The sequence below is a fragment of the Castor canadensis genome, chromosome 13, assembly GCF_047511655.1.
Source record: "Castor canadensis chromosome 13, mCasCan1.hap1v2, whole genome shotgun sequence".
Taxonomy (NCBI): Eukaryota; Metazoa; Chordata; class Mammalia; order Rodentia; family Castoridae; genus Castor; species Castor canadensis.
This window is the reverse complement of record NC_133398.1, coordinates 1,309,649-1,325,253: the sequence shown is the minus strand read 5'-3', so window position 1 is coordinate 1,325,253 and position 15,605 is coordinate 1,309,649. Positions and strand designations below refer to the sequence as shown.

The window sequence follows — 15,605 nt, the reverse complement described above, 5'->3', positions numbered from 1 at the left end:
TGCAGATGTGTGCCAAGGACCCTGAAGGATCAGTTATTTCACAAGCAGACCAGCATATTACGTCCTTTTTACCCTCATGGGCTTTCCCAGCAGCTGCATGACTTGTGGTGTCCCAGCAGGTGGAGTCAGATGTGAGGGTCTCAGCAGACACCAGAGAGACCTGTGAAAGAAAAACTGTGTCACTTCTTAACGATGGACTTTTTGTTTTAGAAAATAGTTATTTTCATGTAATGGGTTTATGACTGTAATTTTTAATGCAGATTTGAAAAATAATTGAGCTTTCATTTCTAGTATTTATATATAGTAAACAAAAGCTCTTTGGGGTCGTCAGCCACTTTTAAGGGTGTATGTAAAGGGGTCCTGGTACCAAAATGTTTGAGAATCACTAAACTAAAATCACCTCTGGTTTTCTTTTGCTCTGGGGAAGGGTTTAAGTGTCCTGCATCTGAGCTTTGTATTCTTTCTTCATCACTAGACCTCCCCTCCCTCAGGCTGTGTTGAAAGTGTCTCCTGTGTATACCACGGCATACCCAATGGGTTTCTCCTCTGTATTTCAGGCCCGTGTCCCAGCCAACACCCTTTACTCTCCATCATGCTGCAAGTTGTGACGTGGACCCTGGCTCTGGTGACAGTATCAGCTTGGCCCGTTCCATCAGCAAAGACAGCTTGGCATCCAACGTTGTCCACCTGACCCCACAGAACCAGCCCCATCCCACAACTGGAAAGACCAATGGGAAAAGCCTCCTAAGCAATGTCAACATTGAGGATGAGGAGGAAGAGCTTATGGCCATCATCAGGACAGATGTGTCTCCCCACTGTGGTGACCCAGAGGTCCCCAGGGCCTCACCTTGGACCCAAGGCCTGATGGCAAGCGCGAGGTCTCCCCAAAGACAGACAGACACCCTGGAGGGTAAGCCTGACAGTTTTTTCTTAGAGCCCCTGATGCCAGCAGTGCTTAGGCCTGCAAAAGAGAAGCAGATTATTACTAAGGAGGATGAACGTGGAGAAGGGAGACCAAGGGGCATCACGTCCAAGAGGGCCAATGAGGGCTCCCAGCCCTCCCTTCGGAGGAGAGTGGCCAGCAGTCATGGCAGTCGTGATTTGAATAGGACTTTCACCCCAATCCCTTGTTCAGAGTTTGCTGCAAGCATTGACCCCACAGAGGCGGGATTGCGGTCAGCAGAAGCTATAGAAGTGGATGGGAGTCCTCTGGTTGCTGGTGGATTCGATCTGTTACCTCAGGGACAGGCTGCTGATGGCTTCTTCCTTCATGTAGGCAGAGCTGATGATGACACAGAGGGGAGATTATATGTTAGTTCGCAGAGCCCCAGCTCTCATGACTCAGAGCCATGGACTATCTTGAGGCAGGATTCTGACTCTGATGTGGTGGATGTAGACGATGCAGAGCAGGATTTCATTGGCGAGGACCATCCTGTGGTTATTCCCAGATATGCTGGTGAGGAAGAATCGGCCAAACTACAAGAAGATATGAAGGTAAAGGAACACGAAGATAAGGATGATGCCAGTGGACGCTCAAGCCCATGTCTGAGCACAGCCTCTCAACTCAGCAGTATGTCCATGGCGAGTGGCAGTGTGAAGATGACCAGCTTCGCCGAAAGGAAGCTCCAGCGGCTCAACAGCTGTGAGACCAAGTCTAGCACCAGTAGCTCCCAGAAGACCACGCCGGATGCATCCGAGAGCTGCCCAGCCCCTCTGACAACATGGAGGCAAAAGAGAGAGCAAAGTCCTGGCCGGCACAGCAGGGATGCTGCCAGCCTGCTGGCGTCCGAGCTGGTGCAGCTGCACATGCAGCTGGAGGAGAAGCGCAGGGCGATAGAAGCCCAAAAGAAGAAGATGGAGGCCCTGTCGGCACGGCAGCGCCTGAAGCTGGGCAAGGCTGCCTTTCTGCACGTGGTGAAGAAGGGCAAGACTGATGGCACCCCTCAGCCACTGAGGCCTGAGCACTTCACAAAGGAGTATGCACAGCACAATGGGGAGGACTTTGATGACAGTGTTTCTAAAGCTGAAGGATTTCTCATCATGGAAGAGCAGAGAGATCTCAGTGAGCCTCAAGAGGTGGACAGAGAAGGCCTGGCTCTCACCCAGCTTCATAAACCCAAAGACCCAGCTCCTCTGCATGACATAGAGAAGCATAGGGTGATCTCTGCTGCTCTCCTGGAGGACAGTGTCACTGCGGCTGTGGACGTGGATGAGTGCGACCTGTCCATTGAGAAGCTGAATGAGACCATCAGCACACTGCAGCAGGCTATACTGAAGATCTCCCAGCAGCAGGAGCAGCTTCTCCTGAAGCCCCCGACTGTGCCAACGCCAGGCTCTAAAAATAACTCCCAGGATCAAAAAGTGAAGGCCCCAATCCACCTTGTCGAACCACTCTCTCCCACTGGGGTGGCTGGCCACCGCAAACCTCCCCGGTTAGGCCAAGGCCGGAACTCACGCTCAGGAAGACCAGCTGAGCTGAAGGTTCCAAAAGACAGGCAGCAGGGCTCCTCCCGGAGCAAAACCCCTACACCCAATGTGGAGACCCTCCCCCATCTGCGGTCTTTCCCCCCAAGCAACCACCCACGGACCCCCTCAGACCCAGGTGCGGACAGTGCTGCAGACCCCAGCAGTGACCCCCCTGAGAAGTGTCTCTTTGACAGTTATAGGCTCCATGATGAAAGCAACCAACGGACATTTGTTCTGTCCTCTTCTAAAGATGCTAACATTATATCAGAACAGAAGAACTTCAAGGACGGTTTGGACACTGGTGTGAAAGAGGCAGGGTTGAACTCCTTGGCCATCACAGGAAAAGAGAGCGTCCTGGTGGAAGAGCCACTGAGGAGCAAGGCCAACCTCATTGAAGTGGACCTGTCTGACCTGAAGGCCCCTGATGAGGATGGACAGGTGATGGGCCATGATGGCTCTGCAGAGCTCATTGGGGACAGTGACCAGAAGCCTGGGGTTGGCTTCTTCTTCAAGGTAAGCGAGTTGAGCCCAATGCCAATTAGCTCACACTCCTAACCCTAGCTACTTGCCTTGAGGGGTTGAAATCGGGAAGATCGAGGTTTGAGGCCAGCCCAGGCAAACAGTTTGAGAGACCCCACCTCAAGCAATAGCTGGGCACGATGTTGTATGCCTGTCATCCCAAGCTACACAAGAGACCGAGTGGGAGGATTGCTGTTCCAGGTCAGCCTGGGTAAAACAGAAGTTTGTGAGACTTCATCTCAGTGGAAAAAAGCTGCGCGTGGTGTTGTGTGCCTGTCATCCCACCTATGTGGGAGTGTAAATAGGAAGATCTCAGTTAAGGACAGCTTAAGCAAAAAGTAAGACCCCCGTCGTCAAAATTACCAGAGCAAAAAGGCCTGGGATGTGGCTCAAGCAGTAAAGCGCCTGCCTAGCAAGCACAACCCTGAGTCTAAACCTCAGTAATGGGGGGGGCAAAAAAAAAAAAAGTTGGTAGTGGGTGTGTCAGGTAGTTGTGGGGTGTTGTCACCTCACCTAATTGTGAGGCTATCTCAATAGTTTCACTTTTTGCTGGGCACTGGTGGCTTATGCCTATAATCCTAGCTACTTGGGAGGTTGAGATCAGAAGGATTGAGGTTTGAGGCCATCCTAACAAATAGTTCATGAGACCGTCTCCAAAATAATCAAGAAAAATGGACTGGGTGTGGCTAAAGCAGTAGAGTGACTGCTTTGCAAGCATAAAGCCGTAAATTCAAACCCCAGTCTCACCAAAAAAAAAAAAAGAACATTTTTGAGCAAATTCCCTAAAGAGTCAAAACCAGGAGGAAATGTGTAGGGAGGCCTCCACACTGAGGTCTCACCTACCAAAGCCAACCACAGGCATCACGGAATAGGACAGCTGGCACAGCCACTGCGGCTTTTCTCGTAAACCTGACATCTGCAGTTCATGTAATTTTCTTGTTCACAAAATGTTTTTGATTGGTAGTTTTCAACCATTTAAAAATATAAAAACTTTGTAGGGTGAAGGTGGCACAAAAACACTTGTGCCAGATGTGGCCTGCCAGGAGCAGTTTGCCAACCCCTCGTGTGGAGAGACTGGGCAAACAGAGAAACTTTAGGAGCAGTTTTTGCTTCTATATCGGACTTTCTTCCTCAGAGTTGGAGAGAGGCATGAGCTGCGGGCTTCTCTTGTGTCCTAATGGTGTCTGCTGTCCTGATCACTGTGCACAAGTTTCAGACTTCACAAGACACCTGCTGTGCTGGTGGCTGTGCTCTTACAATGTAAGCAGTCACCTCGGCTGCTAGCGCAGATTGTGGAAATAGATACGGAGTTTTTTAGGCAAACCACATTTGGAAACTTGGTTGACTGAATGCCTGTCGGATGGCATGGCTTCTTTTCCATTGTGTTACAGTCTATAAAGATATTTTCATTCATTGGCTGAAAACAGGAAAAGTTCTTGGCTATGCTAAGTTATAATTTTCTAAGTTGACATTGACATCTGTGCTGGGTCAGAGGAAGCCTGGGCTGGATAGCTCAGTGGTGTTCCCTGGCTGTTACTGACTACAAAATGACATCTACTTTGTAGGATGAGCAGAAGGCAGAGGATGAGCTTGCCAAGAAGCGGGCAGCCTTCCTCCTGAAGCAGCAGCGCAAGGCTGAGGAGGCTCGTTTTCGCAAGCAGCAGCTGGAGGCTGAAGTGGAGCTCAAACGGGATGAAGCCCGGTAGTCTTCTCTCCTGGTGGCCTCCTTCCATGTCCAGGAGGGTGGCATGAAAGAGCAGGGTGGCATGTCCCAGTTGCAGAAGTGTCCTTTGGCCACCTCTACTCCTCACACCTGCTGTCCCGTCTCATCACACACTAGTCAAGTAGCACAAGTCTGAGGCTGTCGTGCCAAGCTTATCCCTTGAGTCATTGTTAATTTTCACAGCAGCCCCATGAGCTGTATTTGTTTTGTTCCCATTGTGATACTGAGGCTGAAGTATGTTGGCCATGGTTGCAGAACTCTCAAGGGAGGCTGAGTTTAACACAGGTGGTTCAATCCAGAGCCTGCTGTGTCCTGACGACCTATGGAAACTCCCTCAGTCCCAGTGGTCTGTGGGGAGAACCCAGGAAAAGTGCCTGGGTTGGGAACTATGGGAGGAGGAGGTGGTAGATTTGTTGTTTGGAAGAGTCCTTCTAACTCAGGTTGTTGTGAACCCGGTTTGCTCTCAGACGGAAAGCTGAAGAAGACCGCATTCGGAAGGAAGAGGAGAAGGCACGGCGAGAGCTCATTAAGCAGGAGTACTTGCGGAGGAAGCAACAACAGATTTTAGAGGAGCAAGGACTTGGCAAACCTAAATCAAAGCCGAAAAAGCCCCGGCCCAAGTCCGTGCATCGAGAAGAGTCATGTAGTGACTCTGGAACCAAGTGTTCCTCCACTCGTAAGCAGCTGTGGCGTGCTTCTTCAACCTCACCTTCACTGGGATGCTGCCCCTGCTTTATATGCTCAGCTTCTTTATCTCATAGCTTTCTGTGGGTGGGAAGGGTGCAGGAGATTATCCCGTTGAATAGGTAAGAAAACAGACCCAAGTGTGACGCTCAGATGGTGAGGTGTTCCAGGGGACTGGCTGGGGATGGCTGGGACTGGCACTAGGAAGCCAGGCTTATCTGGGTCAGAGTTGCCAGGACAAGTCTGGTGAAAGCTTTACACACTTTGCCTGTTTCCTGTCCCTGCAGCCGATAACTTGAGTCAGACTCATTCTGGTTCCAGCCTGTCCTTGGCCTCTGCAGCAACAACAGAACCCGAGAGTATTCATTCGGGAGGCACACCTTCTCAACGGTAAGGAGGCCAAGAAACTGGGCACAGTGGGATGTATTTAGAGGAGGAGAGTGAAGCTTCAGGTTAAGAGATGGAAGGAGAGAAGCTTTTTTAACTTCAATTTTGATAAGAGTTTCAAACTTCCAGAAGGAACCCCTAACTGCCCCACAGCCAAGTTCAACAGTGGGCTAAATTTTGTGACATTTGCTATGTCATTTTCTCCCCTTGCCTTTCCCATTCCACAAGTACATCCACATTGCTTAATGGCTTACAAGTGAGAGGTTCTAGCTTACAAGTGAGAGGTTCTAGCCCCTTCTGTTGTGCACGCTAATCTGCCCCTTCAGAGGGCAGCGTTTGCCTCCATTAGCCTTTGCCCAAGGGAACAGGGCACATAGTACTACAGGCCATGGATGTCTGCTGGCATAATCACACTTATCAAAGTAGCACTTTTATCTCATCTGAAGTCCATGTCCAGTTGTCATCAGTTGTCCCATAATGTCTTTGACAGCTGTTTTCTCCAGTCTCATCTGTTGAACTGGATAGTTCTTTGCCTTTCTTGACCATGACACTTTTGAGAATACAGACCGGTTGTTTTGTAGCCTGCTTCAGCTGGCTCGCTGTGATTAGATCGCATTACGTGCTCTTGGCTTGTTATGTGCTCTTGGCTGGAATGGTCTGAGCGAGGGTATCTTAGTCTTACTGGAGCAGCAGGTCAGGTGGGCCCAGCACCCATCCTAGTTACTTGACTCATGTAAGCTGTCGTTTGCCACTTTCCCAGAGGCTGTTAAACTTCTGTGATTAGAAATGAATTTTCCAGTGATCTGTTTAGACATCAGTGAACTTTTAGTTAAGGGCTTTAGGAACTGCAGCTGAGCCTTTCATGCCTTGCTACCTCTTGTGTACTATTGGCCTGTTGTAGCCAGGCTTTTCCTTGCCACGTTTCCTGGTACTTACATGTGCCCACCATGCAGCCTGTTTCCTCTGTGACTGGGCTGTTTTTTATTGTTGTTTGTTTGTTTGTGCCTTTTCACATGTGTGGTGGCTTCTTGTCTACTGGCTTTGCAGAGGACTCCTCTCAGGGACCTGGATCCTACCTAGAGTTTTGTTGTGGAAATCATTCGCCTAACTGGGTTCTACCCTTAGTCCTGTCTGCCTCCATTGGAGAGGGCAGCCTAGTATCTGAGCAGTTGTCTCGCTTTCTGACCTTGCTGCCTGCTGTGCAAGGTAGGGACTTTCATACAGGTGCAGCCCCAGATCCACCAAGTATCAGAGTGTTTGAGGAGTGAGTTTTTAGAGTGGAACACTGTGGCCTCTCCTTCCCTGTGGTCTTGTCCTTAACTGCATGGCAACATAGATGGCCTGAACTTTGGCCTCTGGCTTCTTGAGTCTGCAGTACTATGTGCCCTGCTCCCTTGGACTAAGGCTAATGGAGGCAAACATTGTCCTCTGTAAGGGGCAAATCCCCTTCACCTTTCATTGCTCTGTTTGCTTTATGCATTTTGCCTGAGTACATGTGGAGGGTGCCCACCCAAGCCTTCCATCTTCTCTGGAAGGCCAGCTGGAGCTGCTCTTCTCACCCTGATGGTACAGGTGGCCTGTTCTAAGTGACGGGAGCCATAGCTGCTTGCTGGTTGTGGTGGAACTGTGGCCTGTGGCTATACTGTGCCCATCTTCTGTCCTTTTCTGCCCAGAGTTGAATCCTTAGAAGCCTTGCCCATTCTGAGCCGCAACCCAAGCAGGAGCACAGACCGAGACTGGGAAACGGCATCGGCAGCTTCTTCCCTGGCCTCTGTGGCCGAGTACACAGGTGACAGCTACATGCCCTCCTTAGAGGACGTTCTGCACAGAGCCGTGAACTTTGGTGTGGTGCTCTTTAAAATATGTCTTTAATTGGGTCTAACGGTATTTTTCTAGTAAGTGTTTATTTAGTGACAGAGAGCTATGCTGACTGCTGAGTGTCCACGGCGGGTGCACTGTGGAGCTAGAAAGACCTGGCCTCTCCTTGATGTCAGCCCTGTAGGCGGTGGGTGGTGCTGGCTCCTTGTGGCCTTCAGAGTAGGGCTCCCTGGACACTTGGACCTTCTTAGACTTTTAAAAAGTATTTTCCTGGGGTTGTCATTTTTATAGTAAAGAAATGCAAAGTAGAAAGTGGATAAACAAACTATTAATCACTGTTGTCCTTTGCATTTTTAAAATAATGGGAATTCTCTGGACTAGATTTGAAGTGGTCCTTATTGCCTATTTCAAAAAAGAATGACTGTCTGTGATTACACTTTTCTGTTTCTTGGTTTTGAGAAATTGTTGCCTTTCTTTCGTGTGTGTTTATGCATTAGAACATTAATTTTGCAGATCTTGCCCTGGTTTTCTTAGGTCCTAAGCTCTTTAAGGAGCCCAGTAGCAAATCAAACAAACCGATCATCCATAATGCTGTATCCCACTGCTGTCTGGCTGGAAAAGTGAACGAACCCCACAAGAATTCAATCTTGGAGGCAAGTATCAAACTTCACCACATTTTTTATGTAGAATGAAAAGTGTCAGAGATTACCAGTTCTCTCTAAAGGAGGCAGTCATTATTATTTGCATAGGGGAAGGTTCTCTTGTGTTATTTTAACTTAGTTGTTCAGTAGCTTCTGGGTCTTTTTCTCCTGATTATAGAGGACAGTGTTCTAAGTTAATGGGCACAGAGTTCCTGTGGGTATGGGGGCTGGGATAGCCCCAGGGAAGAGCAGAATTTTGACAGAAAAGTGTGGCATGGATGCATAGGAACTTAATGGGTCCCTCCACTTGGGACATAGCCAAGACCTAAAGGTAAGGCCTTCCAGGCTGGGAGAAAAGACTTGTCCATCCAGGGGTGTGGGCCCATATGGGTCAGAGGTGACAGGAGTGGCAGAGTCTAGGTCCTAATGGCGGGGGGCTCATCCCTCAGATGGGGAATTCTTTCAGTTTTTTGGGTTTTTTTGTGGGGCTAGGGGTGAGCTCAGGGCCTTGTGCATACTAGGCAAGTGCTGTACCACTGAGCCAGGCCCCACCAGAGATGAGTCTTTTTGTAAGTGGAGAACAATGGTGGAATATTTTGGCAACTGAGGGCAGTGTGACTGGAGATAGGGGGAGCATGGAGACCCTCCTGTGCTGTTGAAGGTAGGAGGAACAGCGCCAGGGTGGATATGTAGACACCCAGGTTTTGAGTCAGGTGCAATGCTCTTAGTCTTTGTAGTGTTGAGTGTCATCTTCCATGACAGTGGTCTCCCTGCTCTAAATTATACCCTCACAGCACAGGGGCCATGTGCTGTTCACTGTCGGGTGCCCTTGATATAAAGTGCAATGGATATGCTGTTCATCCCTCACCATCTCGGCTGGTGCCATTTCTGTTCCTAGTCAAACACAGTGTTTACGTAGTTGTAATCAGTGCTGTGTATACAGGGTTACATGCTGTTCTCTACTGATCTTTAAAAATATTTAAAATAATAAACCCACATTTTACATTTTTAACATATCTTCTTATTTCTGGCTTTATGGAAGAGAGCTGCTTCTACTCTTAATCTGTCACAACCTCCTGTGTCATGTGGCTTCTGGGAGATCTCCAAGGTAGCTCCCCAAGATAGCAGAGAGCAGAGACTCCCTAGTGCCACAAGGGGAAGGGCCATGAGCTGAGGTTCCTGCAGACTGCTCAGGATTCCCCGGACCATACTTCAGGAAATGTGCTCATATTTTTAGGCACGAAGAAGACCTGTTTCTAAATATTGATAAAACATTTAGTGGCATGTTTCATAGTTCAGAACGCTGCACAAGAAGCTGTAACAAGCATCAACAGTTGTCATGTTTGCTTCAGGTTCTTTTTGTTGGTAACATCTCTATTGAGATGCTGTTCACAGACCACAAAATTGACTCTTTCAAATTCTGTGGGTTTTAGTGCATTTGTAGAATTGTGCACCACTCATCTGCTTGCAGTCTGTCTCTGGTTCTGCCTATTGTGGACTCTTCATATAAAGGGAATCATAGGACGTGTGACCTTTTGTGTCTGGCTTCTGTTTTTGAGATTTAGCAGTGTTGCACTGCGTGTCAGAATGCTGTTCCCTTTTTATGGCTGAATAATAGTCTATTATGTGGACAGACCACATGTTTATGCATTCATCAGTTGATGGATATTTGGGTCGTTTCTGCTGACTATTGTAGATGGTGAGCATGTGTGTTTTCATTTCTCTTGATTACATATAAAGAGAGAAGCTGCTGGGTCGCAAGGTAGCTCTGTGTTTAATAGTGTATGGAGTAGCTGGCCTCTTTCCCACAGCCGTACCATCTTACACCCAGTTCTTACCACCGCTCCTTACTGCCTTCCATTCTAGCCATCCCGGTGGGTGTGAGCTGGTGTCTCCTGTGGTTTTGATTTGCTTTTCCCATGACTGGTGATGTGCAGCATCTTCTCATGTGATTCTTCACCTTGTCATAGAAGCATTTTTTTCTATCTTACTTAAATTTCCTAGATAAACTCTCAGTGGTGTATAATGCTCCATTAAGTGGATAAATCGTATTTTCTAAAATAAGGTGGCAGTTGATGTAAGAAAAGAGTTTTCTTACAGGTGGGGCTTACCTGGCCATTCGCCTGCCTTAGTGTAGCACCCATTGGTCCACTGTGGAGACTTTGGATCCTAGAAATGACATTCACATCTCTCGTCTCTTCCTCCCACCCCAACACAGGAGCTGGAGAAGTGTGACGCCAACCACTACATCATACTCTTTCGTGATGCTGGCTGCCAGTTCAGGGCGCTTTATTGCTACTATCCTGACACTGAAGAAATCTACAAACTCACTGGCACTGGGCCAAAGAGCATCACCAAAAAGATGATTGACAAGCTGTATAAATATAGCTCGGACCGAAAACAGTTTAACCAGATCCCAGCCAAGACCATGTCCGTCAGTGTGGATGCACTCACAATCCATAACCACTTGTGGCAACCCAAGCGGCCCGGGGTGCCAAAGAAGACTCAGACTCGTAAGTGACCACGACACGGCAGGAGTCTGCGAGGATGTGCCGACGGGATCCGTATTTATTGTTTTCATCCATTTGGGTACGAAGTGTGTGGAGCCACAGACCTTTTATACAGAGGCCCCCTAGACAACACAAGAAGAGCCTTCCTTCCTCCCCGCACACAGGAATGCTGGGCGGGGAGACAGAGGAGTCAATGCCATGGTTTCTGTGGCCTGGCAGCTGTGGTCCTTGCTGTCCACTGAGACCCTCAGATGGGGGATGTCCACAGAGCAAGGTTCCGGGCTGTGCATCTCCCTTACTTGAAGTTCTTCAGAATAATTTAAATGTGATCTACTCACTGGCCTCTCCCCTCACCCCCTTTGCACATTGCCTGATGCCCCACAGTGGGCAGCTGTAATCTTTTGTGATTATAGGGCCGAGGCTTACTCTCGGGTCAGGGTGTTTGAATGTCTTCATAAAAGGAGCTCATATGGGAAATCTTTTTCATTTGAGAAACTGTATGATATTTATTGACTGTGTCTACTGCCAACCTTTATATCCAGTTCTAAGATTTCTGAAAAAAAAAAAAAAAATCCTTGTTTCTTGCTGCTCAGAAAAAGTTTACTGAAAATACCAGTTCACTAAAAGCACTGAAATGGCAAAGTCTGTCTTCTGCTAAAATGACGTTTACAAATATAGAGATGATTATTTCTGACATGCAATCGTGAGGGTGGTGACCTGGGTACGACTAGCTGGTGCTGGCCACACTTAGCATAGGTGCCAGGCCAGCCATGGCCACCACTGATTGATTGGAATTTTGGCTTAGTGCGTCGACGATTTGCTCACTTTAATAAAGACAGATTTTGGTACAGTAGTGGACTTTCCCTCTGAGCATGTTTCTCTCAAGAGGTGCTGCACTTGGGCTGACAGTTCCTTTGTGGTGTGTGACGTCCTGACTTGCCTGTCTCAGTTCTTGCTTCTGGAGGAGCAGCATGCTCTGTGGGGTGTGCAGTCTCAGGTGAGGTTGGTCGTTTTGTTTTGTTGCCGCTTTAAAAACAATTACGTGGTTATTTGCAATTACTCCAGCACTCCAAGTAAGTGGAAGGGCTTTGGGCTCTTTCCACGTTGGCCCCAGCAGTAGCTGGCGCTACTCCAGAGCAGATGTTCCTAGGGAGCAGGTCCATCCTGGCCTCAGCCGTGCTGGAGACGCCTGTGTGATGGCCCAGCTGCTGCAAGATCCTGGAGCCACTTATCTTAGTTTTGCACATATCTTCTTGGGAGTGTTACTTGAATCTGTCTTGAACTGCAGAAAAAATTGACAGTAATAGAAAAAGTGTAATTGCCAATAATATTATGTAGACAGAAAGATGAGTTGTGTACAAAGGAAAGAAGGAACATGGTACAAAAACACTACAGGGAAGCCAAGGTCTTACTTTGGCTTCTTCCTTCATTGCGACTTTGTATATATCGTGTTAGGCATTACAGGCGCTGTGCTGTAAATAAGTAAGGCTGTACAACTCCTCCAGTGCTGAGCATTAAAGTCGTGGCTGTGTCACCACACTTTCCATACGTGTGCTTCATTCTCACTGTGCGCTTGGTGTCCTATGACCCTATTTATTTGTTTTGGGAAAGCACTAAAATGTAATAAAGTAATAAGCTGGTTTGTTTTCTATTAATCATATGTGTCAAATTGTTATAACTCATTCTGCCAATGAGTGTCACCCAGCTCCTGGATTTGAGGCAGCTGCACCTGGCTTTTCTTTATTTATTTTTTTCTTTAGGAGAGGGTCTTTCTATGTATCACAGGCTGGCCTTGAACTCATGATCCTCCTGCCTCAGTCTCCAAGTGCTAGGATTACAGGCATGTGTCATCACTCCCAGCTCTGCACATGGTTTTTATCTTACCTAGTCCTAGTGAAGTCAGTGGAATATGATTGTTTTTATTTTATTTTATATTATATTATTGCTGTACTGGGGACATATTGGTACATTTACAAAAGTGCTTGCAGTACATCTTAGTTAGATTCATGCCCTCCATTATTCCCCTTTATTCCCCCAATGCTGTTCTTAGAATAGTTTCAGCAGGTCTCATTTTTCCATTTTTTAATTGTTTTAATGAAAAGTTAAGACTGTTTTCTGACAAAGAGCTAGAAGTTGCATTCCTACCTAACTTCTGATGCAGTGAGCTGCCATGTGGCCAGTCCTGAAAACTTTTAGTGTACAGGACTCGGCAGTGCTGTCAGAACACCATTGAGTCTGGACTCATTGCTGGGGGCTGAGGGGCACTCCCTGCCTTCTTTGGCACGGCAGCCATTTTTTATTATCAGCGGAAGTTTCAGGCACAAGACTCCATTTTGTGGCAGACTTTCTGGCTGGCATGCTGGTGAGGTTGTTACTTCTGTGTCTTGCCTGTCTTTATGAGCATTACGCCTTTTCCAGGCTCTTCCATGTGCTGAGCGGTGTTGTGGATTTCCTGTAGTGGGAAGGCTGTTTATCATCAGCCGTGCCACCCTTTTAGGATGTGACTTTGCCCAGGCAGTGTCAACCAAAGGACTCCATGTGTGATGACTTCCCTGTGAAAATCCTCAGCAGGCAGATTCTAAGGAGCCCAGGATCTTTTTTCAGATAAAAGAAGTTTTTACAAATATATATGCAGACGTGGCGTTATGTCCACACATATGCACACATGTACAGATACAGGTGCACACATGGGTGGGTGTGTTGCCTATGTGGAGATGTGAGGGGGAGTGTATAGGTGTGTGTGTGTGTGTGTGCATGGATGGGATTCTGCTTGCGTAGGTTGTGTGTGTGCAGACGTGAGGGTGTGTAGACGTGAGCGTGTGTGCATTTGCACGGAAGGCAGGGTGTCCCACTATGTCTTTGTGACTGATGTTCTAACCAGGTTACTGCAGCACAGTCTGTGATTAGATTTTTCAGGCCCAAAGTACATTCTTCACTCAGGCAATATTGACAAGTGGAATAATATAAAAGTTACTTCTGGATTGTTCTTTGATTACCTGAAAACGGTGGTGGTTATTTGGAGGAGAAAGTATTGAAATAAAATGTTGTGAATGTCGATCAACCTGGAGAACTTTACAGATTAATTCTGTATTTACTTTGTGAAACGGGTTTGACCTGTGTAGGATGACACTGACCTTATTAAAGCTTTTTCGTTTCATAGCCATCAAGGAACAATGCTGTCCCTGCCCTGTGGCTGGAGCCAAGTCGCCAGCACTGACCAGAAGTGCTGTCTCCAGAATCGCACTCTTTGGCTTCTCATCATTTTTTTCCTAGAGAGCGTGGCAGGTGCCTCACCAGCTGAGAGGCCTTTTCTGATGTCTGAGGTGGAAGTGTGGAAGGGGCCTCATGCTACAGAACTGTCTCTGGCTGTCAGTTTGTCTCATGTGAAGGCCTGGGCCGTGGGCATTGTTGGCAATTTCAGAGGGCAGAAGCTGGCCTGACCAGAGACTTGGGTTCCCCAGAGTATTTTAGTACACAGTCGCTTGCTGTCATGCCCTTTCTCATGACTTCACTGGTAAAGGATGTTTTGGCTACAGAAATCAATGTCCTCCCCCACCTGCCACCCAGAGAGGGACAGCCTCCAGCAGCAAAGGTCTCAGTGAGCACCTCATGTTCTCTGTCCTTTAGAGACAAAGGAGGTGTTTAGCTCAAGTCACAAGTGCTGGGGCCGAGTAACTAAGCAGAGAACATAGACTCAGTACTCCCCACGGCCAGGCCCAGGCTGGAATCCCTGAATGATTTGTTTTAGGGTGAGCATTTCTTTCCAGTGAAAACTGGGTTGCCTCTGGCACAAAAGCAGCAGCAGTACAGAAACCATGTTTCCGTGGCAATGAAGTGTAGCCCAGCTCTCTGAAGGCCAGCACCAGTGATTCTTAGTTGAACTGATAAAGCTCTCACCTGTGTTTTCAAGAAACAACTTAGTTTTTGTATTTTTATTCCAGTTGATGTTCTTGTTTTTATTACAAGACTTCTCATTCTTTTTAAATGGAAGTAGAACATACCTACAGAAAAGCACACAGCCCTCATGTGCAGCTCAGTGGGTGTTCACAGAGGACTTGTTCCACTTTTTACTTTTATTTATTTTATTTGGCAGTAGTGGGGTTTGAACTCAGGGCTTCGTGCTCGCTGGGCAGGTGCTCTGCCACTTGAGCCACGCCTCCAGCCCTTTTTGCTCTTGCTGTTTTGGAGCTAGGGTGTGATGTTTGCCCAGGCTGGCCTGGACCAGATCCTCCTGTTTTTCATGTCCCACCATCACTGGGATGACAGGTGCACACTGCCACACCCATTCTGTTGACATTGGGTGGAGTGAGCTTTCTCTCACTCCGGGTTATTACCGAACCTAACTGGGGGCAACGAGAGATGCAGAAAGGACACAGGATAGACAGACAGACAGATAGTGGGATCAGGTGTGTTGGGCGTTGGGTAGAGATGCACAACAGCCTCATTGCTTCTTATCTCTGTTACTCTCTTTACTCTGCTTTTCTCTGTCTTTTCTTTAAGGCCTTACTCCTTTACAATTCTTTAAAACCATGCTTCTAAAGTCTTCTGTTCTTTAAAGTCCCTTTCCTGAGACTCGCTCTGTCCCGTGCTTTCTCTTAGCTGTTCTATAGCATAATCTCTCTTACAGTCTTTGCCCTCAGACTCACACTGTCCCATGTTCTCTTTAGCTTTAGCAGTTCCCCTTCAGCAATTCATTTTCCCCCTGCAGCAATCTCCCTCCAGCAGTTTCCCTTCAGCCAAAAACCCCCTTCATCCAAAAAGCCTCATGTCCTCCTTCAGCGGTGTTCCAGGGAAAGGCGGGACATTGTAACAGGAGAGACCTGCATTCCTGCTTCTCCAAGTGCAAACATCTTAGGA

General features: G+C 47.7%; 1 protein-coding gene across 5 annotated transcripts in view; it reads left to right on the top strand.

Moving 5' to 3' along the window:
* Camsap1 (calmodulin regulated spectrin associated protein 1) overlaps nucleotides 1-12,287 on the top strand; it is a 60,462-nt gene extending 48,175 nt beyond the window's left edge. For all 5 annotated transcript variants that reach the window (XM_074052818.1, XM_074052817.1, XM_020164019.2 and 2 more), the window contains 7 exons: nucleotides 558-2,979; nucleotides 4,551-4,687; nucleotides 5,176-5,384; nucleotides 5,680-5,782; nucleotides 7,453-7,568; nucleotides 8,132-8,250; nucleotides 10,457-12,287. In XM_074052818.1, the coding sequence (XP_073908919.1) occupies nucleotides 558-2,979; nucleotides 4,551-4,687; nucleotides 5,176-5,384; nucleotides 5,680-5,782; nucleotides 7,453-7,568; nucleotides 8,132-8,250; nucleotides 10,457-10,759 (3,409 nt within the window). In that variant the 3' untranslated portion in view covers nucleotides 10,760-12,287. The remainder of the gene's footprint in view (nucleotides 1-557; nucleotides 2,980-4,550; nucleotides 4,688-5,175; nucleotides 5,385-5,679; nucleotides 5,783-7,452; nucleotides 7,569-8,131; nucleotides 8,251-10,456) is intronic.
* The last annotated feature ends 3,318 nt before the right edge of the window (nucleotides 12,288-15,605 follow it).